At 56.7% G+C, this 23,957-nt stretch overlaps 1 protein-coding gene across 1 annotated transcript in view; it reads right to left on the bottom strand.

Moving 5' to 3' along the window:
- LOC140741411 (receptor tyrosine-protein kinase erbB-2-like) overlaps positions 1-21,420 on the bottom strand; it is an 84,692-nt gene extending 63,272 nt beyond the window's left edge. Inside the window, 11 exon segments of the mRNA XM_073071578.1 lie at positions 3,796-3,869; positions 6,051-6,177; positions 13,563-13,679; positions 14,865-14,961; positions 14,963-15,007; positions 16,322-16,378; positions 16,380-16,441; positions 17,448-17,516; positions 18,072-18,209; positions 20,884-20,917; positions 20,920-21,420. Coding sequence (XP_072927679.1) covers positions 3,796-3,869; positions 6,051-6,177; positions 13,563-13,679; positions 14,865-14,961; positions 14,963-15,007; positions 16,322-16,378; positions 16,380-16,441; positions 17,448-17,516; positions 18,072-18,209; positions 20,884-20,917; positions 20,920-21,420 — 1,321 coding nt within the window.
- Between the last annotated feature and the right edge of the window lie 2,537 nt (positions 21,421-23,957).

Here is a 23,957-nt window from a genome sequence, read left to right as displayed (position 1 = left end):
TAGTCTGGTGTAGTTTTGTGTCGTTTCGGGTAGTCTAGTGTAGTTTTGTGTCGTTTCAGGTAGTCTAGTGTCGTTTTGTGTCATTTCAGATAGTCTAGTGTCGTTTTGTGTCGTTTCAGATAGTCTGGTGTAGTTTTGTGTCGTTTCGGGTAGTCTGGTGTAGTTTTGTGTCGTTTCGGGTAGTCTAGTGTCGTTTTGTGTCGTTTCGGGTAGTCTAGTGTAGTTTTGTATCATTTCGGGTAGTCTAGTGTAGTTTTGTGTCGATTCGGGTAGTCTAGTGTAGTTTTGTGTCGTTTCGGGTAGTCTAGTGTAGTTTTGTGCCGTTTCGGGTAGTCTGGTGTAGTTTTGTGTCGTTTCGGGTAGTCTGGTGTAGTTTTGTGTCGTTTCGGGTAGTCTGGTGTCGTTTTGTGTCGTTTCGGGTAGTCTGGTGTAGTTTTGTGTCGTTTCGGGTAGTCTGGTGTCGTTTTGTGTCGTTTCGGGTAGTCTAGTGTAGTTTCGGGTAGTCTGGTGTAGTTTTGTGTCGTTTCGGGTAGTCTGGTGTAGTTTTGTGTCGTTTCGGGTAGTCTGGTGTCGTCTAGTGTAGTTTCGGGTAGTCTAGTGTAGTTTTGTGTCGTTTCGGGTAGTCTAGTGTAGTTTTGTGTCGATTCGGGTAGTCTAGTGTAGTTTTGTGTCGTTTCGGGTAGTCTAGTGTAGTTTTGTGTCGTTTCGGGTAGTCTAGTGTAGTTTTGTGCCGTTTCGGGTAGTCTAGTGTAGTTTTGTGCCGTTTCGGGTAGTCTAGTGTAGTTTTGTGCCGTTTCGGGTAGTCTAGTGTAGTTTTGTGTCGTTTCGGGTAGTCTAGTGTAGTTTAGTGTCGTTTCGGGTAGTCTAGTGTAGTTTTGTGCTGTTTCAGGTAGTCTAGTGTAGTTTTGTGCTGTTTCAGGTAGTCTAGGGGGGATTCAAAACCACAACACATCAGGAATTACTTCCAGCGTCAGGAGGGCAGGTGTGCCACGAACCAGAGGGAAAAAGAGGGAGAGTTATATTTAATATGGCAAGCTTCACGGGCCTGACAGGGAAGTGGATGTTTAGAGAGATCTTCCGCTTTTGGGGTGGCATGGTTAGTCTATTACAGCACCAGCGACCCGGGTTCGATTCCTGCCGCTGCCCACGAGGGGTTTGTCCGTCCTCCGAGTATGGGTTAGTAGGTGTGATTGGCCGGAGCCGCCTTGCTGGGCCGATAGGGCCTGTTGCCGAGACGTATTTCTGAATAACGGGACAATGACCGGACTGTGGCTGGAGAACAGAGAGCAGGTTCCGACAGGACCTCGAGAAACCCACAAAGAAGGGAAAATCTGCAGATGCCGGAAATCCGGAGCAACACACACACACAGAAGGCCGGAGGATCTCGGCAGGCCAGGCAGCATCTGTGGGGGGAAGAGTGAAGAGTTGACGTTTCGGGCCCAGACTCTGCCGAGCTCCCCCAGCAGTTTGTGTGTGCTTCCCGCTGTACTGCACACTTGTGTGACTGCCTACGGATGAAGTGGATATTCTTGGATTACTTATCACAGGATCATCAAAGGCTCTCGTTGTCAGGGGTGGGAGTGAGGACAAGCTCCCACTACTTATTAAACACTCCCAGTGGCCTCTGACAACTGAGTCCAGTTCCCGGCCTTCACCTGTGGTTTGGCTACTAGGCCCGGCGGAGCCGTTTCTACCGACAGGAGAAGGGGCAAAGGCGGGTCACTGGCGCCTTAAAACAGGTCGCTCCGGGCAGATGGGGCTCGTCAGCCGCGGTCGGCAGCTCACGTGGGAGAAGGAAAACTCTGATCTCAAACCCCCGCTGCCTTGCGGCTGTACCCGCTCACGGGAGAGGCTTCGGGAGTGAACCCCGAGGGTAAAATCCGGAGCTGGAGTCCCTAAGGCAGTCCTACGTTGAGTTCAACGCTGACCGGCAACTCCTGGTGCCAAACTGTATCGGTCTCTGCCGTTCCTTTGGATTTATCATCTGGGTGGAGCGGGGGACAACAGCTCGGTCTCTGTACCGTACTGCCCTGGCTTGTGGGCGCAGTGTCCGCGGTCGACCCCGAGCTTGAGTATTTAACCCCGAATGTGCCAGAGACGGGGAAACCTCAGACCAGCCACAGGGCGAATCGGAGGAAATCTCCGTCGAAGGTCGTCAGAGTCACACCGGGGATGAGGGACCCGTCTGCCTCGTTATTACCCGCTCGAGGTTGGCACAGGACAGGCCCTTCCCACCACAATGCTGCGCTGATCCGTTCATCGACTCTGAAATCAATCTAACCCCAGGTAACCCTCTCTTTCTCCACCATCCATGTGTCTAAGAGTCTGAAATGCCCCTAATGCATCTGTCTCTACCATCACCCCCGGCAGGGCATTCCACACACCCACCACACTCTGTGTAAATAAACTTACCTCTGACATCCACCCCCCCCCCCCCCCCGGAAACTTTCCTCCAATCACCTGCAAATTACGCCCCCTCGTACTAGCCACTTCTGCCCCTGGGGCAAAGCCTCTGGCTGTCCACACGCTCACCAAGAGAGCTCTCCCCCTCCACTGCTCCGCCCGACCGAGAGGACGCGGAGGGTCCGGGACTGGGGCCGCGGGGCGCGGTCTCAGGGAGAGGACTCAGCCATCGAGGAACAGCTGATTACGGAGCTGGAGGAGGACCGGAAGTCCCTCCTCTTCGGACCCTCGGCCCCGTGCGTCCGGGGCCGGAGTCGAGGTGAGAGATGCAGGTTTACTTCAGGCGCGAGGAAGTCGGCAGACGCCAGGAATCCAGAGCAAACACACGCGCACGCGAAACACTGGAGGGACCTCGGCCGGCCGGGCAGCGTCGAGGGAAAAGAGTGGACGGTCGGCGTGGCGTGCTGAGACCCTCCAGCGGGACTGAGGAGAGGATTGCCAGAGGGTGGGGAGAGGGCTGGAGAGGAAGGAATCTGATAGGAGAGAGAGCGGACCGTGGGAGAGGAGGGGACCCAGGGGTAGGTGCCAAGAGGTAAAAGATCAGGGTGGGGGGAAATCGAGGAACGGGCGTGGGGTTGGCGTTGGGAGGATCTGTTCACCGTGAGGAGAAATCGATACTCACACCATCACGCTGCAGGCAGGAATATGAGGCGTTGCTCCTCCACACAAGGAGGGCCTGGACGTCGGAATGGGAATTGAAAAACTCGGCCGCCGTGAGGCCCCACTTGCGGTGGACGGAGCGGGGAGGGGGGGGCTCGACGAGGCAGCCCCTCCCCCCATTCATGACGGGTCTCACCAACGCAGAGGAGGCCGCATCGGGAGCACCGGACACAGGTGAAGAGTTGCCTCACCTGGGAGCACTGTCTGGGGCCTGAACGGAGCTGAGGGAGGAGCTGCACGGGGGTCAGTGCCGGGAGGGGTGAAATGGACGAGGGGATCGCGGAGGGAGTGATCCCGGTAGAAATCGGAGGTGGGGGGGGGGGGGGGTTGTAAAGGTACGTTTCGTGGTTTATTCTATCTGTCAAGTGTATCTGTTCAGTGAAATTCGGCCTTGGCGTTAAAAGCCAGCTCAGCCACCCAGGAGGTGCCGCGGACAGCCCGCGGGCGCCCACCGCGTAGCGGGACGAATGTCGCGTGCCCACAGTGCCCGGCAGAACAGCACGGACCTCAACAACGGCAAAACACCTCCCCCCCCCCAGTCCCTCCCTCCCACGCCAACCCGGGCCTGCAGCGGGGGGCGGGAAAGTCTCGAGGGGTCAAATCCCTCCCCCCTGCTTCCTTTCACGTTGTGTAACTCCGCCCGTGACGAGTGGGGGGGGGGGGGGCTCGTACCTGTGATCTCCGTCAGAGCGCTGAAGACCTTCAGCTTCTTTGGATCCAGGGGTTTGACCTTTGCCGACGGGTCACTGAAAGGGGCAGAGAGTTAAACGTGAGGCCGCAAGACCACTCGGCACTCCGCACCTCGCCCGCCCCCCCCCCGGAACCGAACCGACTGCCACAGCGCTAGGCCGAACTGGCACGGCGGCTGACACGCCCCGGACGGTTTCCAGGGCTCTTTGCGGTTTGACGTTTAAAATTCCACGTGCTGATCGCTCGCTTGCTCCTGTTTTTGTGCTTTCTTGCGAACGGCGATACCCTTCCTGTCCCCACACCCTCCCTCCCCGCGTAAGGCCGTGAATGACGTGTCGCGGTGAACGCAGGCACCCCCCCTCGGCCGGAGACGGACAAGTCCCCTACCCGCCGTTTCAGAGGGCCCGGCCTGGGCCCAGCGCGATCGTGAAGAAAGCAAGACAGCGCCTCGGCTTCCTCAGGAGGTTGCGGAGATTTGGCGTGAGATCTGAAACTCAGGCAAACTTCTATCGATGGATATGATTCCAGGAATGAAAGGGTTACCGTATGAGGAATGTCTGGCAGCTCTTGGGCTGTATTCCCCGGAGTTCAGGAGAATGAGGGAGGATCTCATAGAAACATTCCGAATGTTAAAAGGCCTGAACAGATTAGATATGGCAAAGTTATTTCCCATGGGAGGGGAGTCTAGGACAAGAGGGCACAACTTCAGGACTGAAGGATGTCCACTTAGAACAGTGATGTGGAGAAATTACTTCAGTCGGGGGGGGGGGGGTAAATCTGTGGAATTTGTGGCCCATGAGTGGCTGTGGAGGTCAAGTCGTTGGGTGTATTTTAGGGCAGAGATAGATAGGTTCCTGATTAGCCAGGGCATCAGAGGGTGTGGGGAGAAGGCAGGGGAGTGGGGATGACTGGAAGAATTGCATCAGCCCCATGACTGAATGGCGGGGCAGACTCGATGGGCCGAATGGCCTACTTCTGCTTCCATATCTTATTTATGGTCTTTTCTCAGATCTGACTGTGACACTGCGTCTGGGAAACTCCCTGCAGTGCGCACCCCCACGTCGTTGTGCTCAGTGGTGGGGAGGGCTTTACCCGTGATGGACTGGGCCGTGTCCACTACCTTTCATAGGACTTTCCATTCAAGGGCATTGGTGTTCCCGTACCAGGCCTTTGCGTGAAAGTCCACAGAGTACCTTTGGCCCGTCTAGTCCCTGCCGACCGCAGAACCAGTGTCGCACCTCAGTCACCGACTTAAAACAGTCTGACAAATGGACTCTTTGGTGTTTCTGCGACAGCTCGCGCTGGTGGGGGCTGGGGGGTGGAATCAGTGCTCCTGTTGGCGTGGGTGGGGCTGGAGGGGAAGGGGGTCCGATGCCTGCTACATGCAAATGGGGGGGGGAGGGGGGGGCAACTTCGGTCTTTCTACCGTTCGTTCTGCAGAGTCGCTTGCTCCGTGGACGCCTGTGGAGAGGACGAGCCTCGGGTTGTACACTCTGCATACACCTTCCGATGCCAAATGGACTCTGAAACTAGAACCTAAACGGAAGGATGTAACGCTGAGGGTTCACAAGGCACTGGCCTGACCGCAGTCTCACAAGCAGGAGAGGAGGTTCATGACAATGAAAGGGTTATCACGTCAGGAACGTCTGACGACTCTGGGCATGTACTTACCGGAGGTTAGAAAAATGGGGTGGGGGATTGCTCACTCAAACCCCACGACCGGAGAGTGTGAGAGTGCAGGGACGGACAGGTGGGGGAGGGGGAGTGACAGACATTGTACTCACTGGAGTTTAGAAGAATGGGGGGGGAGGAATTTCTCACTCAAACCCCATGACCGGAGAGAGTGAGAGTGCAGGGACGGACAGGTGAGGGGGTGACGACAGACACGGTGTGAGAGTGCAGGGACGGACAGGTGAGGGGGTGACGACAGACACGGTGTGAGAGTGCAGGGACGGACAGGTGAGGGGGGTGACGACAGACACGGTGTGAGAGTGCAGGGACGGACAGGTGAGGGGGTGACGACAGACACGGTGTGAGAGTGCAGGGACGGACAGGTGGGGGAGGGGGTGACGACAGACACGGTGTGAGAGTGCAGGGACGGACAGGTGGGGGAGGGGGTGACGACAGACACGGTGTGAGAGTGCAGGGACGACAGGTGGGGGAGGGGGTGACGACAGACACGGTGTGAGAGTGCAGGGATGGACAGGTGAGGGGGTGACGACAGACACGGTACTCACCCAGCGAAAGTCTCGGTGAGGAAGACCAGGCTGCCGAAGATCTTGACGCAGCCTTTGAAGGAATCGATGTTGGTGGAGGTCACCGCACGGACGTCCTTCATAACGTTCACCCCCAAACCACTGCACACTGCGAGACAGACCAATGCGTTAACACCGATCGCCGGTGACCATCCCCCGTCGGCGGGAAGCACGTTTCTTCAGCCAAACCGAGCGCGTGGGGTTGAGAAAGTAAACTTTATCCTGATTTGCTGCAGTTATTTCTGAAACCGCAGCAAGCCAGCTCCCTGGGCACAAGAGCGTTTGGGAATGCCTGCTCTAGTGGGAAACACACTCCACACACCCCCCGCCAAAAAAAAATCAAAGCAACCCTTACATTTAACAATCCCTTCGAACCCTGATTGTTCTATGAAAGGAATAGTAGGAAGCAAGTTTTTTCAAGGTACTTAAGGAAATCGGAAGGGATAAGCCAACCTGGCCCTACGCCAGGAGAGGTGCTTTCACAGGGCCACTGGCATTGTCAAGGACCCGTCCTAGCGTTCCCACAGTCTCTCTGACCTCCCACCGTCAGGCAGGAGGTACGCAGTATCAAAATGAGAACGGCTCGACTGGGTGGCGGTTATCTCCCGCAGGCCGTGAGACTTCTGAACGCCCTGTTACATGTTATCGTGAGCAGTGGCTGTGATCAGATTGGCAGGTTCTTGCTGGCCGTCAATAATCAGTGGTGCTCTGCGGGGGCAAGTGGTATTAGGGTCTAACACCTTCTTCCCCCAGGCTGGGAGACTTCCGAACACCATCTCCACCCAGTACACACTCCATATGACAGCAGAACAGCTGGATATTTAACTATAAGCACTTTATGCCAACTCATACATCTGCAGAATAGTTTTTTAATATGTTATGTGTGTCTCTGTGTGAGTGTGTGTCTGTGTATGTGTGTGTGTGAATGTGTGTGTGTTTGTGAGTGTGTGTGTGTGAGTCTGTGTGTGCGTGTGTGTGTGTCTGTGTGTGTGTGTGTGTGAGTGAGTGTGTGTGTGTGTCTGTGTGTGTGTGTGTGAGTGTGTCTGTGTGTGTGAATGTGTGTGTGTGTGTCTGTGTGTGTGTGAGTCTGTGTGTGTGTGTGTGTGTGTGTCTGTGTGTGTGTGTGTGTGAGTGAGTGTGTGTGTGTGTCTGTGTGTGTGTGTGTGTGAATGTGTGTGTGTGTGTGAATGTGTGTGTGTGTGTGTGAGTGTGTCTGTGCATGTGTGTGTGCGTGTGTGAGATAGATATATCTACTGTGTTTGTACCTTGGTCCCAGAGGAATGGTGTTTCATTTAGTTGTATACATGTGAGATGACAATACACTTGATCAAAATCTATACACACTTGACCAATTACTGTTGTTTACAACAAATTTCAAAGCTCAATGTAAACTTACTAGCAAAGTGCAAATATACCACCGTATCCAACCCTAAGATCCATTTCCCTTCAGGTAGAACAAGGAAATAGATTAAAATCAATGAAAAACTACACACAAAGACTGACAACAAAACAGTCCCAACCTCTTCAAAATAAAAAATAAACTAACTCAAAAATAAATACACCGCTGAGATTGACTGCAGAGCCCTGAAAAACGAGTTCACTGGCTGTGGAATCACTTCAGTGTTGAGGTGAGTGAAATTATCCATTCTGGTTCAGGAGCCTGAAGGTTGAGGGGGTAATAACTGTTCCTGAACCTGGTGGTGTGAGACCTGAGGTTCCTGTACCTCCTTCCTGATGGTTGAGGGGGTAATAACTGTTTCTGAACCTGGTGGTGTGGGACCTGAGGTTCCTGTACCTCCTTCCTGATGGTTGAGGGGTAATAACTGTTCCTGAACCTGGCGGTGTGGGACCTGAGGTTCCTGTACCTCCTTCCTGATGGTTGAGGGGTAATAACTGTTCCTGAACCTGGTGTGTGGGACCTGAGGTTCCTGTACCTCCTTCCTGATGGTTGAGGGGTAATAACTGTTCCTGAACCTGGTGGTGTGGGACCTGAGTCTCCTGTACCTCCATCCGGATGGTTTAGGGGTAATAACTGTTCCTGAACCTGGTGGTGTGGGTCCTGAGGCTCCTGTACCTCCTTCCTGATGGTTGAGGGGTAATAACTGTTCCTGAACCTGGTGGTGTGGGTCCTGAGGCTCCTGTACCTCCTTCCTGATGGTTGAGGGGTAAGAACTGTTCCTGAACCTGCTGGTGTGGGACCTGAGGTTCCTGTACCTCCTTCCTGATGGTTGAGGGGTAATAACTGTTCCTGAACCTGGCGGTGTGGGTCCTGAGGCTCCTGTACATCCTTCCTGATGGCAGCAGCAAGAAGAGAGCGTGTCCTGGGCTGTGGGGATCTCTGATGATGGACGCTGCTTTCCTGTGACAGCGCTCCACGTGGATCTGCTGTGATGGCCTGAGCCGTATCTCCTTCTTTCTGTTCTCCTTGGACTTCTCTTCCAGGTATTCCTTCCCTGAGGGGCTCCCCCCCCCCCCCCCACATTGGGAGTTCTGTCATTGTCTTCGTACTGTTCGTTGTCAATGTCGCTCCTTTTGTCTCCGTGTTTTAATTAGTCCCTTTCTGTCCACTCTCTCTGTATCTGCACTGTCGCGACAGGCGGTAACTTGCATCGCTGGCGACTGTATCTGCAGTATCGCAACAGGTAGTAACTTGTGTCGGCGGCGACTGTATCTTTAATGTCGCGACAGGCGGTAACTTGCGTCGGCGGTGACTGTATCTGCACTGTCGTGACAGGCGGTAACTGCATCTTTAATGTCGTGACAGGCGGTAACTGCATCTTTAATGTCGTGACAGGCGGTAACTTGCGTCGCCGGTGACTGTATCTTTAATGTCGCGACAGGCGGTAACTTGCGTCGGCGGCGACTGTATCTTTAATGTCGCGACAGGCGGTAACTTGCGTCGGCGGCGACTGTATCTTTAATGTCGCGACAGGCGGTAACTTGCGTCGCCGGCGACTGTATCTTTAATGTCGCGACAGGCGGTAACTTGCGTCGGTGGCGACTGTATCTTTAATGTCGCGACAGGCGGTAACTTGCGTCGCCGGCGACTGTATCTTTAATGTCGCGACAGGCGGTAACTTGCGTCGGCGGCGACTGTATCTTTAATGTCGCGACAGGCGGTAACTTGCGTCGGCGGCGACTGTATCTTTAATGTCGCGACAGGCGGTAACTTGCGTCGGCGGCGACTGTATCTTTAATGTCGCGACAGGCGGTAACTTGTGTTGCCGGCGACTGTATCTTTAATGTCGCGACAGGCGGTAACTTGCGTCGGCGGCGACTGTATCTTTAATGTCGCGACAGGCGGTAACTTGCGTCGGCGGCGACTGTATCTGCACTGTCGCGACAGGCGGTAACTTGCGTCGGCGGCGACTGTATCTGCACTGTCGCGACAGGCGGTAACTTGCGTCGGCGGCGACTGTATCTGCACTGTCGCGACAGGCGGTAACTTGCGTCGGCGGCGACTGTATCTGCACTGTCGCGACAGGCGGTAACTTGCGTCGGCGGCGACTGTATCTGCACTGTCGCGACAGGCGGTAACTTGCGTCGGCGGCGACTGTATCTTTAATGTCGCGACAGGCGGTAACTTGTGTCGCCGGCGACTGTATCTGCAGTCACTCCAAGGTACCAATTTCCGAGGGAGAAACACTGCACAGGCACTGTTACATCTCCCTGGCTCTCTCCTCACCCCCGTCATCCATTCCACACATTACTGAGTAACACGAGCTGTTACTGGCAGTGACAACCACTGACTGCTATCTCTCGGATGTCATGTAAGCGCCGTACATCCGCTGCCTGCTAATTTTATACCGAGACAGCCCAGCGACCCACCTACTTAACCTTTCAGCACGAATCCCAGGACAACTTACAAAGACCTGCGAACCCGTACGCCTTCGGACTGTGGGAGGAAACCGGAAACCCACGCATTCCACAGGGAGGGGGTACAGACTCTTTACAAACCAGTACCAAGATCAGACTCAGAACTCCCAACACCCCAGGCTGTAATAGGCTCTCGCTACCGTGGCGTCCCACGCCCCTGTTCTTTGATCACAGCACGTGCTGTGGCATCTCAAACAGCCCCCTTCCTCACCTCACCTTCCTTCCTCGCAATTGACTTGATTTACTACAGTTGATTTCACCTGATTTTTGGTTACCAGCGGGGATGACTTCACTCACCTCAGCATTCCCAAAGTAAAACCTATTATCAGAGCACAGACACGTCACCACATTCAACCCTGAGGTTCGTCTCTCTGCGGGCATCCTCAGCAAATCTACAGAGCAGTAACTGTAAACAGGATCAGTGAAAGATCAACCGGAGTCCACTAGACAACAAGCTGTGCAAAATGCAAATATAAATAAATAGCAATAGATACTCAGATCATGAATAACACCGATAAAGAATCCTTAAAGTGAGATCACTGGTTGTGGGGACATCTCACTAGATGAGTGAAGTTATCTTGTTTTGTTCAAGAGCCTGATAGTTGAGGGGTAGTAACCGTTAAACACTCCCCCCCCCCCCCAAACCATTGAGCACATCTACATGAAACGCTGTAGCGGAAAAGCATCACAAATCAGGGACCCTGGCCGCCTAGGCCATGTGTTTTCCTTGCTGTTTGCCATCAGGAAGGAGGTACAGGAGCCTCAGGACTCACACCACCAGGTTCAGGAATAGATATCACCCCTCAGCCATCAGGAAGGAGGTACAGGAGCCTCAGGTCCCACACCACCAGGTTCAGGAACAGTTATTACCCCTCAACCATCAGGATCGAGCTACAGGAGCCTCAGGACCCACACCACCAGGTTCAGGAACAGTTATTACCCCTCAGCCATCAGGTAGGAGGTACATGAGCCTCAGGACCCACACCACCAGGTTCAGGAACAGTTTATTACCCCTCAGCCATCAGGAAGGAGGTACAGGAGCCTCAGGACCCACACCACCAGGGTTCAGGAACAGTTATTACCCCTCAGCCATCAGGAAGGAGGTACAGGAGCCTCAGGACCCACACCACCAGGTTCAGGAATAGATATCACCCCTCAGCCATCAGGAAGGAGGTACAGGAGCCTCAGGACCCACACCACCAGGTTCAGGAACAGTTATTACCCTTCAACCATCAGGAAGGAGGTACAGGAGCCTCAGACCCACACCACCAGGTTCAGGAACAGTTCTTACCCCTCAACCATCAGGAAGGAGATACAGGAGCCTCAGGACCCACACCACCAGGTTCAGGAACAGTTATTACCCCTCAACCATCAGGAAGGAGGTACAGGAGCCTCAGGACCCACACCATCAGGTTCAGGAACAGTTATTACCCCCCTCAACCATTAGGAAGGAGGTACAGGAGCCTCAGTTCCCACACCACCAGGTTCAGGAACAGTTATTACCCCTCAACCATCAGGAAAGAGGTACAGGAGCCTCAGGACCCACACCACCAGGCTCAGGAACAGTTATTAGGCATCAGGCTCCGAAACCAAAGGGGATAACATTTGCTCCATCACTGAAATGTTCCCACAACCTATGGACTGACGTTTCAAGGACTCTTCATCTCATGTTCTCGACATTTACTGCTTATTTATTTGTTGTCGTTATTATTTTTTTCTCTTTTCCATTTGCCCAGTCTGTTGTCTGTTACACACTGGTTGTTTGTCCGCCCTGCTGGGTGCAGGTCCATTCACTGATTCACCGTGTTTCTCGGGTTTATCGAGCATGCCCGCAAGACAACAAATCCCAGGGGTGTACTTGGATATCACGGCTGACTTTGATCTTGGAACTTTGGAAGCGGGGAAAACAGGAAGACCGGAGGGACTTGGCCCAAGTTGCGCAGCTTTGGTGGGGAAGAGGATGCGGTGAACAGCTGCGGGCAAAGTCTCTTCGTCGGAGTGGTGGGTGCACGGCTGGAGGGTGGGATCAACCCGCGCGGACAGCTTCACCCCCTGAACCGATTCCACAGCCCAGGGACTCGTTTTCAAGCTCTCTGCAACTCACCTCTCTCAGTTCCTTATTCACGGTTTTTGTGTGTGTGTGTGTGTTTGCATGGTTTGTCTTCTTTTGTAGACTGATTGTGTAGTTTCTAATTGCTTCTATCGCATTTAAGTATTCTACTGTGAATGCCCACAAGAAATTGAATCTCAGGGTTAGATACGGTGACACACTTGAGCGTTCCTTAGGCACCGGGTCATATGACATCATCATTATGCGCCGTGTCATATGACACGGGCGATCGTGGTCTTTCCATGACCGCGACTGTTCTTGGCAAAAAATTTTCTACAGAAGGAGTTTGTCATCGCCTTCTTCTGGGCAGTGACCTCCTCCCCAGCCGTTATCAATACTCTTCAGAGATTGTCTGCCTGGTGTCAGGGGTCACATCACTAGGACTTGTGATCTGCACCGGCTGCCCGTACGACCGTCCACCACCTGCTCCGTGGTTTCATGTGACCCTGATCGGGGGCTAAGCAGGTGCTATACCTTGCCCAAGGGTGAGGGCAAGGCTAGCAGAGGGAAGGAGCGCCTTACACCTCCTTCGGTAGAGACGCATCTCCACCCTGCCAGCCTATGATGACATAGACATAACACTTTGATAATAAATTTACTTTCAATGGAATTTTAAAAAAAATGAGTCTTCCTCTTTACAGAGGGGGTGCCAAGGAGATTCACCAGGACGCTGCCTGGATTAGAGAGGGGTGCAGAGGAGTTTCACCAGGACGCTGCCTGGATTAGAGAGGGTGCAGAGGAGATTTACCAGGATGCTGCCTGGATTAGAGAGGGTGTAGAGGAGATTCACCAGGATGCTGCCTGGATTAGAGAGGGTGTAGAGGAGATTCACCAGGATGCTGCCTGGATTAGAGAGGGTGCAGAGGAGATTCACCAGGATGCTGCCTGGATTAGAGAGGGTGCAGAGGAGATTCACCGGGACGCTGCCTGGATTAGAGAGGGTGCAGAGGAGATTCACCAGGATGATTCCGGGAATGAAGGGGTTAACGTATGAGGAGCACTTGGCGATGGAGAGCACGTCTCACGAGGAGAGCTGGGGCTTTTCTCTCTGGAGCGAAGGAGGATGAGAGGAGACTTGATGGAGGTATCCAAGATGATAAGAGGCGCAGATCGAGTGGACAGTCAGAAACTTTTCCCCGGGGTGGAAATGGCTAATTGGAGGGAGTATAACTTTAAAGTGATTGGAGGAAAGTATTTGGGGGGGGGGGGGGGGAGAGATATCAGAGGTGGGTATTTTTACACAGAGAGTGCTGGGTGTGGGGAACGTCCTGCCAGGGGTGGGGGTAGAGGCAGATACATTCGGGACATTGAAGAGGCTCTCAGGCCTCTTGAGAGGGAAGGGTCAGGTTGATGTTAGAGTGGTTTACAGGGTCAGCACGACATTGTGGGCCGATGGGTCTCTGTGGCGCTTTAATGCTCTGTCTGCTGTTTTTCCCAGCAGACCGCAGAGCCGTGAAAGGCAGAGGGGTGGGGGTGAGCGGGGTGCGACCCACCCCGTCCGTACTCACCTCTGGGGCACGGCTCTCTGCACTTCTCGCAACGCTGGCGGCGGCCGTCAGTCACCTCCCTGGTGTCGTTCGGACAGTCCAGCGTGCAGGAGCCCTCGTCGGTGGACAGGTAGTTGTCTGCAAGTCGGACAGAACGGGAGAGAGAGGTGAGGGGATGCAGGGAGAATGCGAGCAGGGAGGGGAGAGGGAGAGGGATTGGGAGGGGGAGGGATGGGGAGAGAGGGATGGGGAGAGGGAAGGGAGAGGGAGGGGGAGAGAGTGATGGGGAGAGGGAAGGGAGAGGGAGGGGGAGAGGGATGGGGAGAGGGAAGGGAGAGGGAGGGAGAGAGGGATGGGGAGAGGGAAGGGAGAGGGAGAGGGAAGGGAGGGGAGGGGGAGAGAGTGATGGGGAGAGGGAAGGGAGAGGGAGGGAGAGAGTGATGGGGAGAGGGAAGGGAGAGGGAGGGGGAGAGAGTGATGGGGAGAGGGAAGGGAGAGGGAGGGAGAGAGGGATGGGGAGAGGGAAGGGAGAGGGAGGGAGGGAGAGAGTGATGGGGAGAGGGAAGGGAGAGGGAGGGGGAGAGAGTGATGGGGAGAGGGAAGGGAGAGGGGAGGGAGAGAGGGATGGGGAGAGGGAAGGGAGAGGGAGGGGGAGAGAGTGATGGGGAGAGGGAAGGGAGGAGGGAGGGAGAGAGGGAATGGGGAGAGAGGGGAGAGGGAGGTGAGGGGGGGGAGAGAGTGATGGGGAGAGGGAAGGGAGAGTGGGAGTGAGCAGGGCTGAGAGAGGACAAGAGAGGGAGATGGGGGAGGGAGAGAGGGATGGGGAGAGAGTGATGGGGAGAGGGAAGGGAGAGTGGGAGTGAGCAGGGGCTGAGAGAGGACAAGAGAGGGAGATGGGGGAGAGAGGGAGAGGGATGGGGAGGGGGGGGGGCGAGAGGGATGTGGGAGAGGGAGGGGGAGAGACAGATGGGGGAGGGAGGGGGAGAGGGAAGGGAGAGGTGGGAGTGGGCAGGGGCAGGGCTGAGAGAGGACAAGAGGGGGAGGGGGGAGAGGGGGCGAGAGGGATGTGGGAGAGGGGGAGGAGGGAGAGGGAGGGGGGAGAGGGGGAGGGGGGGGGAGAGAGGGGAGAGGGATGGGGAGGGGGGCAAGAGGGATGTGGGAGAGGGGGAGGAGGGAGAGGGATGTGGGAGAGGGGGAGGAGGGAGAGGGAGGGGGGGGAGAGGGGGGAGGAGGGAGAGAGGAAGAGGGAGCGACAGGCTGGGGGAGGAAGTGCACGGTGAGAGTCCAGGGAGGAGGGACGGTGGTGGGTGGGGCGGGTCTTACGCGGACACTGCTGGACGCAGCTGGCCCCGAAGATGTACGTCCCACCCGGGTTGTGCTCCATCTGGTAGGTCTGGGCGTTGTAGATGCTGAGCGGGGGGGCAGTCGCCGCGGCAGAGACCTCCGTTACTGAAATGGTGGCAGGCCTGAGGAGAGGGGGGTAGTGGGCAGAGATCAGAGACCGAGGCCGGGTCTAGAATACCCTCCCCCTCAGAGTGACACGCCTTTCACTATCTCGGTCCTGATAAACCCTGGCTGGGCGGCCCGGTGTTGACAGACCCGAGGACCCCTGGTTGCACGCCTCACGGCAACGTGTTCCCTGGTGCACTCTGGGTGTTGGACCAGGTTAATGAAAAGCTGTGAGCCAGATCAAGGGCTCACTGAATCTTCTCTAATGAGATCACCAAGCGCAAGAGGGGTCATTTCCCCCCACCGGCCGCGTGCTCACAACCTGCCCGAACGCTTTCCATGATCCCGGTCCATCAGCCGCCAGTTTAGAGAGTGGAGGCACTGGGAAGGCGGGAAGGAGCCGGGCCCAACCGCTAAACGCTGAATGCCCCAGCGACAACAGATCCCCAGCAAACCCCCGTCGATTTTAAACCGGTCGGGGACGTTTGAGGCAGAGCTGCTCGGCTTCACCTCAAAAAAAGGTGAGCAGCCAATTGGAGCCTAGGATTGTGCCTGTTGCTTCCAGCTGGAAGGGACAGAGCCTGGGGCCTCCCTCCCGTGAGTTGCCGTACTCGATCTGCTGGGGACTCGGGAGCCGTATTCATTTGAACACTGCCTTGCCTCTCCAGGTGCAAAGTTTTGAACAAAACTTCTGTTTGGTTATAAAACTTGTTATAACTTTTACACTGCACTGTCCTGACTGCTTGCCCTGAAGAGGTCTGAGCCTGCCGGCATTATAAGCTCAGTCAGCACAGACGCAACCTCGCTACGTTCAGCTTCGCTGACCGGTCTTCCATTTTCGCATCAGGAACGGAACTGACCTCTCACCTTCGCTACCTGGGGGAGGGGGGGAGGGTCAACGATCCCAGATTCTACGGAGCCCACGTCGGATTGAAATCTGACCGGCTCAGTCTGGGACGGGCACCCCAGAACTCCTGTGGGTGGGTTTGTTGGAGGAGACTGGGTCACCCTTTCGGCCAAATATGCCTGCAAAGTAACCCCACCCACGGGGTGACCCACACTGCCTGATCATCGAGGCATCACCCCACAGCCACAGGGTGACCCACTCTGCCCTAATGTCACACCATCACCCATACACAGGGGGTATAACCACCCTCCTCCTTGTATCCCACCCGGAGGTGGGGGGGGGGGGGCAAACCTGGGACACAGACAGTCCCCAGGATACAGAGACAGACCGACCGACCTCGGGGAGCAGAGACGCGGACAGGCCACGGTCCCCGCACGGATCTCGGCTTGGTGGGGGTCCCCCCCCGCTGTCGCCCTGTGCTTACCAGGCAGTCGGTGTCCTTGGGCCCCACGCAGCCCGCGGCGCACTCGCTGTGACAGCAGGTCTGTCGGATCGGGCCCCTTGCAGCGCGTCAGGCACTCCTGCGCGCAGAATTTCCGAGTAACTGCGAACGGCACAAGGCTCCGTTACCACCCCTCCAACAACTATGGCCGGGCCTGGTCGGCTCACGGTAGGAAGGGTGGGGAAACTGGACAGAGTGCAGAGGAGACTTACCAGGACTAGAGGGCGGGTCCTCGGAGGGTCGTTTGCGTGAGCCAGGGCTTTGCTCTTTGGGGGCAAGGGGGATGAGAGGAGGCTTGACGGAGGTGTACAAGATGATAAGAGGCACAGATAGAGTGGACAACTCGTGTGGGAAACGGCCAACACAAGGGAGCATAGATTATCACGATTGGAGGAAGTTAGGGGGGGTGGGGGAGTAATTGTTCTTTACACGGAGAGTGGTGGGTGTGAGGAATGCCCGTCAGGGGTGGAGGGTAGGGGCAGATACATTAGGGGGCATTGAAGAGACTGGTAGGTGGGCACATGGGATGACAGAAAATTGGAGGGTGATGTGAGAGGGAAGGGTTGGTTTGACCTTGGAGTAGGTTAAGGGTCAGCAGAGAACAGTGTTGTAACCGTCGGTCTCCGGGTGGGTCCCGGCCCTCCCTATCCCACCCCGGTGATCGCTCAGAGTACAGTTGGCTCCGGCACCCTTGGGGTGAGGGTCTGCCGCGGCCCCAGGGGACGGCTGACGCGCCAAACGAGGAGTTACGGGTCAGCTCCAGCGCGTCGCGCCTCCGCAGTGAAGTGCGTCGGTCGCAGTCCGGGGTTTGTGCCGGGTGGGGGGGGGGGGAGCGGGGGCAGCCCCGCGAGTGTCAGCACGCGACAGGCGCCAACGCCGCGAGCCCACGAGGTCGCCAACCCCGACCCGTGCGTCCTCGGACCGCGGGAGGAGACCGGAGCGCCCGGAGGAAACCCAGGGAGGACGTGCGAGCGAGCGCTTCACGGACAACAGCGGGAATTGAGCCCGTGCCGCGTTCGCTGACCGATACGCTACAGTGTCGCGCACCCCCCCCCCCCCCCAAAAAAAAGCCTGATCCCGACCAAGAGGGGGGCTGGGAGTCACTCACAGATCTGGCAGTTCTCGGGACCGGAACCCCAGCACGCCGCCGACTTACAGAGGGGGCTGCATCTCTCACCTACAGGGAGAGAGACGGCATTTAAAGCATTGCACATTGAGAACAGAACCCGCGCCGTCCCCTACCCCCCCCAGAGGTGGAGGGGCAACAGCAGCCTCCACTTACCGACGAGCTACTCGCGTCTACGGGGGTGTCCGGGGAGGGTTATCGCCTCCGGTGGAGGGGCTTGACCTTTCTGGGGGTGGGGGGAGAAGCTCGCTCACCTTTGGCCCCCGACCAGACACTCAGCTCTCACGTGTGGCCCCCAGTTGCTGTCTGCACGCGACACACCCCGGCACACCCCTTCGGCGGGCGGCCTGAACCAGGTGAGGGTAGTTGGCGGGCCTCGCACCCCGCCGGGGACAGGGGCGTGCCCGTCCTCGCGTGCGGGGGTCAGCTCCGGCGGACGGGAAGAGCGGAGGCTGCGGAGGTGTCACGGTCACCCACTGCGGCCAGGGAAGAGCCCAGCGCGTGACGCTCGTCCGTAACACCGGACCCGGAATCCCGAGGCCCCGGTGGGACAGCTGTTCCGCTTTCCAAACCCTCCGCGCGGGTTTCTTGCCCACCGCCACTCACATGAGACAGTCCGATTCCAGGTCAGGTTCCCAGGGTGGGGAAACTTGTTGTTCTTGTCCTGAATGTCGTCCCACTTAATTGTATCCAGGAAGCACAGTAAGGGGTTGTCGCTGATCCAGATGCTTCCGGTCAGGATCTCTGTCGAACACACAACTGAGTTACTGTCCGGCGCGTAGCGGGTAGCTCACACGATGAGGTTAAAATGCAGGAACTCATCATTAAACTTAACAAAACATGACCCTGTATAACGGCTCCTTAAAGTTTTTATACATGGGGGTGGGAAAGGGGATGAGCTCCCACTGTCTACTAATGGTGTGCATCTCAAATAGCCCCTGGGGCACAGGAGCCTGAAGACACACACTCAGCAATTCAGAAACAAATTCTTCCCCTCTGCCATCAGGGAGGAGGTACAGGAGCCTGAAGGCCCACACTCAACGATTCAGGAACAGCTTCTTCCCCTCTGCCATCAGGGAGGGGGTACAGGAGCCTGAAGACACACACTCAACGATTCAGGAACAGCTTCTTCCCCTCTGCATCAGGGAGGAGGTACAGGAGCCTGAAGACACACACTCAACGATTCAGGACCAGCTTCTTCCCCTCTGCCATCAGGAGGGGGTACAGGAGCCTGAAGACACACACTCAACGAATCAGAAACAAATTCTTCCCCTCTGCCATCAGGGAGGAGGTACAGGAGCCTGAAGACACACACTCAGCGATTCAGGAACAGCTTCTTCCCCTCTGCCATCAGGGAGGAGGTACAGGAGCCTGAAGACACACACTCAGCGATTCAGGAACAGCTTCTTCCCCTCTGCCATCAGGGAGGGGATACAGGAGCCTGAAGACACACACTCAACGATTCAGGAACAGCTTCTTCCCCTCTGCCATCAGGGAGGAGGTACAGGAGCCTGAAGACACACACTCAACGATTTCAGAAACAGCTCCTTCCCCTTTGCCATCCGATTTCTGAACGGACATTGAACTCATGAACACCAACTCACTACTTTTTTTAAATTCTATTTTTGCACCACTTATTTAATTTAATTATTTAATATAAATAAATATTGTATATTTGGTATTTCTCTCTCTATTGTTACTGCCACACATTCCACGACATATGCTGGTGATGTTAAACCTGATTCTGCCTCTGACGACCAGAGGACACAGATAGAGTGGATGTGGCGAGGATGTTTCCTATAGTGGGGGAGTCTACGACCAGAGGACACAGATAGAGTGGATGTGGAGAGGATGTTTCCTATAGTGGGGGAGTCTAAGACCAGAGGACACAGATAGAGTGGATGTGGAAGAGGATGTTTCCTGTAGTGGGGGAGTCTACGACCAGAGGACACAGATAGAGTGGATGTGGAGAGGATGTTTCCTGTAGTGGGGGAGTCTAGGACCAGAGGACACAGATAGAGTGGATGTGGAGAGGATGTTTCCTATAGTGGGGGGAGTCTAAGACCAGAGGACACAGATAGAGTGGATGTGGAGAGGATGTTTCCTATAGTGGGGGAGTCTACGACCAGAGGACACAGATAGAGTGGATGTGGAGAGGATGTTTCCTGTAGTGGGGGAGTCTAGGACCAGAGGACACAGATAGAGTGGATGTGGAGAGGATGTTTCCTATAGTGGGGGAGTCTAAGACCAGAGGACACAGATAGAGTGGATGTGGAGAGGATGTTTCCTGTAGTGGGGGAGTCTACGACCAGAGGACACAGATAGAGTGGATGTGGAGAGGATGTTTCCTGTAGTGGGGAGGTCTAGGACCAGAGGACACAGATAGAGTGGATGTGGAGAGGATGTTTCCTGTAGTGGGGGAGTCTACGACCAGAGGACACAGATAGAGTGGATGTGGAGAGGATGTTTCCTGTAGTGGGGGGGAGTCTAGGACCAGAGGACACAGATAGAGTGGATGTGGAGAGGATGTTTCCTATAGTGGGGGAGTCTAAGACCAGAGGACACAGATAGAGTGGATGTGGAGAGGATGTTTCCTATAGTGGGGGAGTCTACGACCAGAGGACACAGATAGAGTGGATGTGGAGAGGATGTTTCCTGTAGTGGGGGGAGTCTAGGACCAGAGGACACAGATAGAGTGGATGTGGAGAGGATGTTTCCTATAGTGGGGGAGTCTAAGACCAGAGGACACAGATAGAGTGGATGTGGAGAGGATGTTTCCTGTAGTGGGGGAGTCTACGACCAGAGGACACAGATAGAGTGGATGTGGAGAGGATGTTTCCTGTAGTGGGGGAGTCTAGGACCAGAGGACACAGATAGAGTGGATGTGGAGAGGATGTTTCCTATAGTGGGGGAGTCTAAGACCAGAGGACACAGATAGAGTGGATGTGGAGAGGATGTTTCCTATAGTGGGGGAGTCTACGACCAGAGGACACAGATAGAGTGGATGTGGAGGAGGTGTTTCCTCATAGTGGGGGAGTCTAGGACCAGAGGACACAGATGGAGTGGATGTGGAGAGGATGCTTCCTATAGTGGGGGAGTCTAGGACCAGAGGACACAGCCTCAGAATAGAGGGACGTCCACTTAGAACAGAGATAAGGAATTTTTTTAGCCAGAGGGTGGTGAATCTGTGGAATTTATTGTCACAGATGGCTGCAGAGGCCAAATCATTGGGTGTATTTAAAGCAGAGGTTGATTGGTCAGGCTGTCCAAGGTTATGGGGAGAAGGCAGGAGAATAGGGTTGAGAGGAGAGTAAATCAGCCACGTTAGAATGGGGGAGCAAACTCGATGGGCCGATCTGTGTCCGACAGACTGTGCGTTTTCCAGCCGGTGACACTGAGATAGCAGAAAGGCTCTGACCTGTCAGATTCCTCATCCTCAGCTCTCGCAGACCAGTCCCGGAAGGGCGGAGTTGGAGATGATGGCCAGCGCGTAGCGGCCCTCGTACAGCTGGCTGCCGCGGATGATGCGCAGATTTTCCAGTGGAATGGAGCTGACCTCGTTGTGGGCAATCAGGACGTAGCCTTGGACCTCCCGGATGTCCTTGACGATGAAGAGAGAAAACGTGACCCACAGCGGTTCGGTTTCAAGACCGCGCCCGGCCGCGTGACGGCACGGCCACGCCGCTGGATCAGGCCGCGGCTGATCGGGTGAGGGCGTCACGGAGAGGAGGAAGGGGAGAAGGGAGGTGTGGGGGGGGTTGGGAGTGATGGAGGAGAGAGGACTGGCCAGGGAGGTGAAGAGTGGAGGGCAGATGGGGGGGGGGAGGGGCGAGGATTTGGAGGAGTGGGGTGAGAGTTGGATGACTGGGAAGCGAAGGGGGAGGTCAGCCAGAGGGAGGATGGGAGTATGGTGAGGGAGCAGCTTTGTTACAGGACCATTTTCCCCGGCCACCATGAGGAAGGTGAGGTTCAGGTGAGCGAACCGCAGCTGAGAGCAAGGGGTGGGTGACAGGCCGAGGGGCTGAGGTGGAGGGGTTGGGAGACGCACTGTCGGTGAGGGGGAGGGATTGGGGAGACACTGTCGGTGAGGGGGAGGGATTGGGGAGACACTGTGGGTGAGGGGGGAGGGATTGGGGAGACACTGTGGGTGAGGGGGAGGGATTGGGGAGACACTGTCGGTGAGGGGGAGGGATTGGGGAGACACTGTGGGTGAGGGGGGAGGGATTGGGGAGACACTGTCGGTGAGGGGGAGGGATTGGGGAGACACTGTCGGTGAGGGGGAGGGATTGGGGAGACTGTGGGTGAGGGGGAGGGATTGGGGGAGACTGTCGGTGAGGGGGAGGGATTGGGAGACACTGTCGGTGAGGGGGGAGGGATTGGGGAGACACTGTCGGTGAGGGGGGAGGGATTGGGGAGACACTGTCGGTGAGGGGGGAGGGATTGGGGAGACACTGTGGGTGAGGGGGAGGGATTGGGGAGACACTGTGGGTGAGGGGGAGGGATTGGGAGACACTGTCGGTGAGGGGGAGGGATTGGGGAGACACTGTCGGTGAGGGGGGAGGGATTGGGGAGACACTGTGGGTGAGGGGGGACGGATTGGGGAGACACTGTCGGTGAGGGGGAGGGATTGGGGAGACACTGTGGGTGAGGGGGAGGGATTGGGAGACACTGTCGGTGAGGGGGAGGGATTGGGGAGACACTGTGGGTGAGGGGGGAGGGATTGGGGAGACACTGTCGGTGAGGGGGGAGGGATTGGGGAGACACTGTGGGTGAGGGGGGAGGGATTGGGGAGACACTGTGGGTGAGGGGGAGGGATTGGGGAGACACTGTGGGTGAGGGCGAGGGATTGGGGAGACACTGTGGGTGAGGGGGGAGGGATTGGGGAGACACTGTCGGTGAGGGGGAGGGATTGGGGAGACACTGTGGGTGAGGGGGAGGGATCGGGGAGACACTGTGGGTGAGGGGGAGGGATCGGGGAGACACTGTCGGTGAGGGGGAGGGATTGGGGAGACACTGTGGGTGAGGGGGGAGGGATTGCGGAGACACTGTGGGTGAGGGGGGAGGGATTGGGGAGACACTGTCGGTGAGGGGGAGGGATTGGGGAGACACTGTCGGTGAGGGGGAGGGATTGGGGAGACACTGTGGGTGAGGGGGGAGGGATTGGGGAGACACTGTGGGTGAGGGGGGAGGGATTGGGGAGACACTGTGGGTGAGGGGGGAGGGATTGGGGAGACACTGTGGGTGAGGGGGGAGGGATTGGGGGAGACACTGTCGGTGAGGGGGAGGGATTGGGGAGACACTGTCGGTGAGGGGGGAGGGATCGGGGAGACACTGTCGGTGAGGGGGAGGGATTGGGGAGACACTGTCGGTGAGGGGGAGGGATTGGGGAGACACTGTCGGTGAGGGGGAGGGATTGGGAGACACTGTCGGTGAGGGGGAGGGATTGGGGAGACACTGTCGGTGAGGGGGAGGGATTGGGAGACACTGTCGGTGAGGGGGAGGGATTGGGGAGACACTGTCGGTGAGGGGGAGGGATTGGGAGACACTGTCGGTGAGGGGGAGGGATTGGGAGACACTGTCGGTGAGGGGGGAGGGATTGGGGAGACACTGTGGGTGAGGGGGGAGGGATCGGGGAGACACTGTCGGTGAGGGGGGGAGGGATCGGGGAGACACTGTCGGTGAGGGGGGAGGGATTGGGAGACACTGTGGGTGAGGGGGGAGGGATTGGGGAGACACTGTGGGTGAGGGGGAGGGATTGGGGAGACACTGTCGGTGAGGGGGAGGGATCGGGGAGACACTGTCGGTGAGGGGGGGAGGGATCGGGGAGACACTGTCGGTGAGGGGGGGGATTGGGAGACACTGTGGGTGAGGGGGGAGGGATTGGGAGACACTGTGGGTGAGGGGGGAGGGATTGGGGAGACACACTGTCGGTGAGGGGGAGGGATTGGGGGAGACACTGTCGGTGAGGGGGGAGGGATTGGGAGACACTGTCGGTGAGGGGGGAGGGGATTGGGAGACACTGTCGGTGAGGGGGGAGGGATTGGGGAGACACTCTCGGTGAGGGGGAGGGATTGGGAGACACTGTCGGTGAGGGGGAGGGATTGGGGAGACACTGTCGGTGAGGGGGAGGGATTGGGTGACACTGTCGGTGAGGGGGAGGGATTGGGGAGACACTGTAGGTGAGGGGGGAGGGATTGGGGAGACACTGTCGGTGAGGGGGGAGGGATTGGGGAGACACTGTCGGTGAGGGGGGAGGGATTGGGGAGACACTGTCGGTGAGGGGGGAGGGATTGGGGAGACACTGTGGGTGAGGGGGGAGGGATTGGGGGAGACACTGTCGGTGAGGGGGGAGGGATTGGGGAGACACTGTCGGTGAGGGGGGAGGGATTGGGGAGACAGTCGGTGGAGGGGGGAGGGATTGGGGAGACACTGTGGGTGAGGGGGAGGGATTGGGGAGACACTGTGGGTGAGGGGGGAGGGATTGGGAGACAC

Source organism: Hemitrygon akajei, chromosome 18, assembly GCF_048418815.1.
Source record: "Hemitrygon akajei chromosome 18, sHemAka1.3, whole genome shotgun sequence".
NCBI lineage: Eukaryota > Metazoa > Chordata > Chondrichthyes > Myliobatiformes > Dasyatidae > Hemitrygon > Hemitrygon akajei.
Note: the sequence above shows the minus strand (reverse complement) of the source record. Positions and strands in the feature narration are given on the sequence as shown.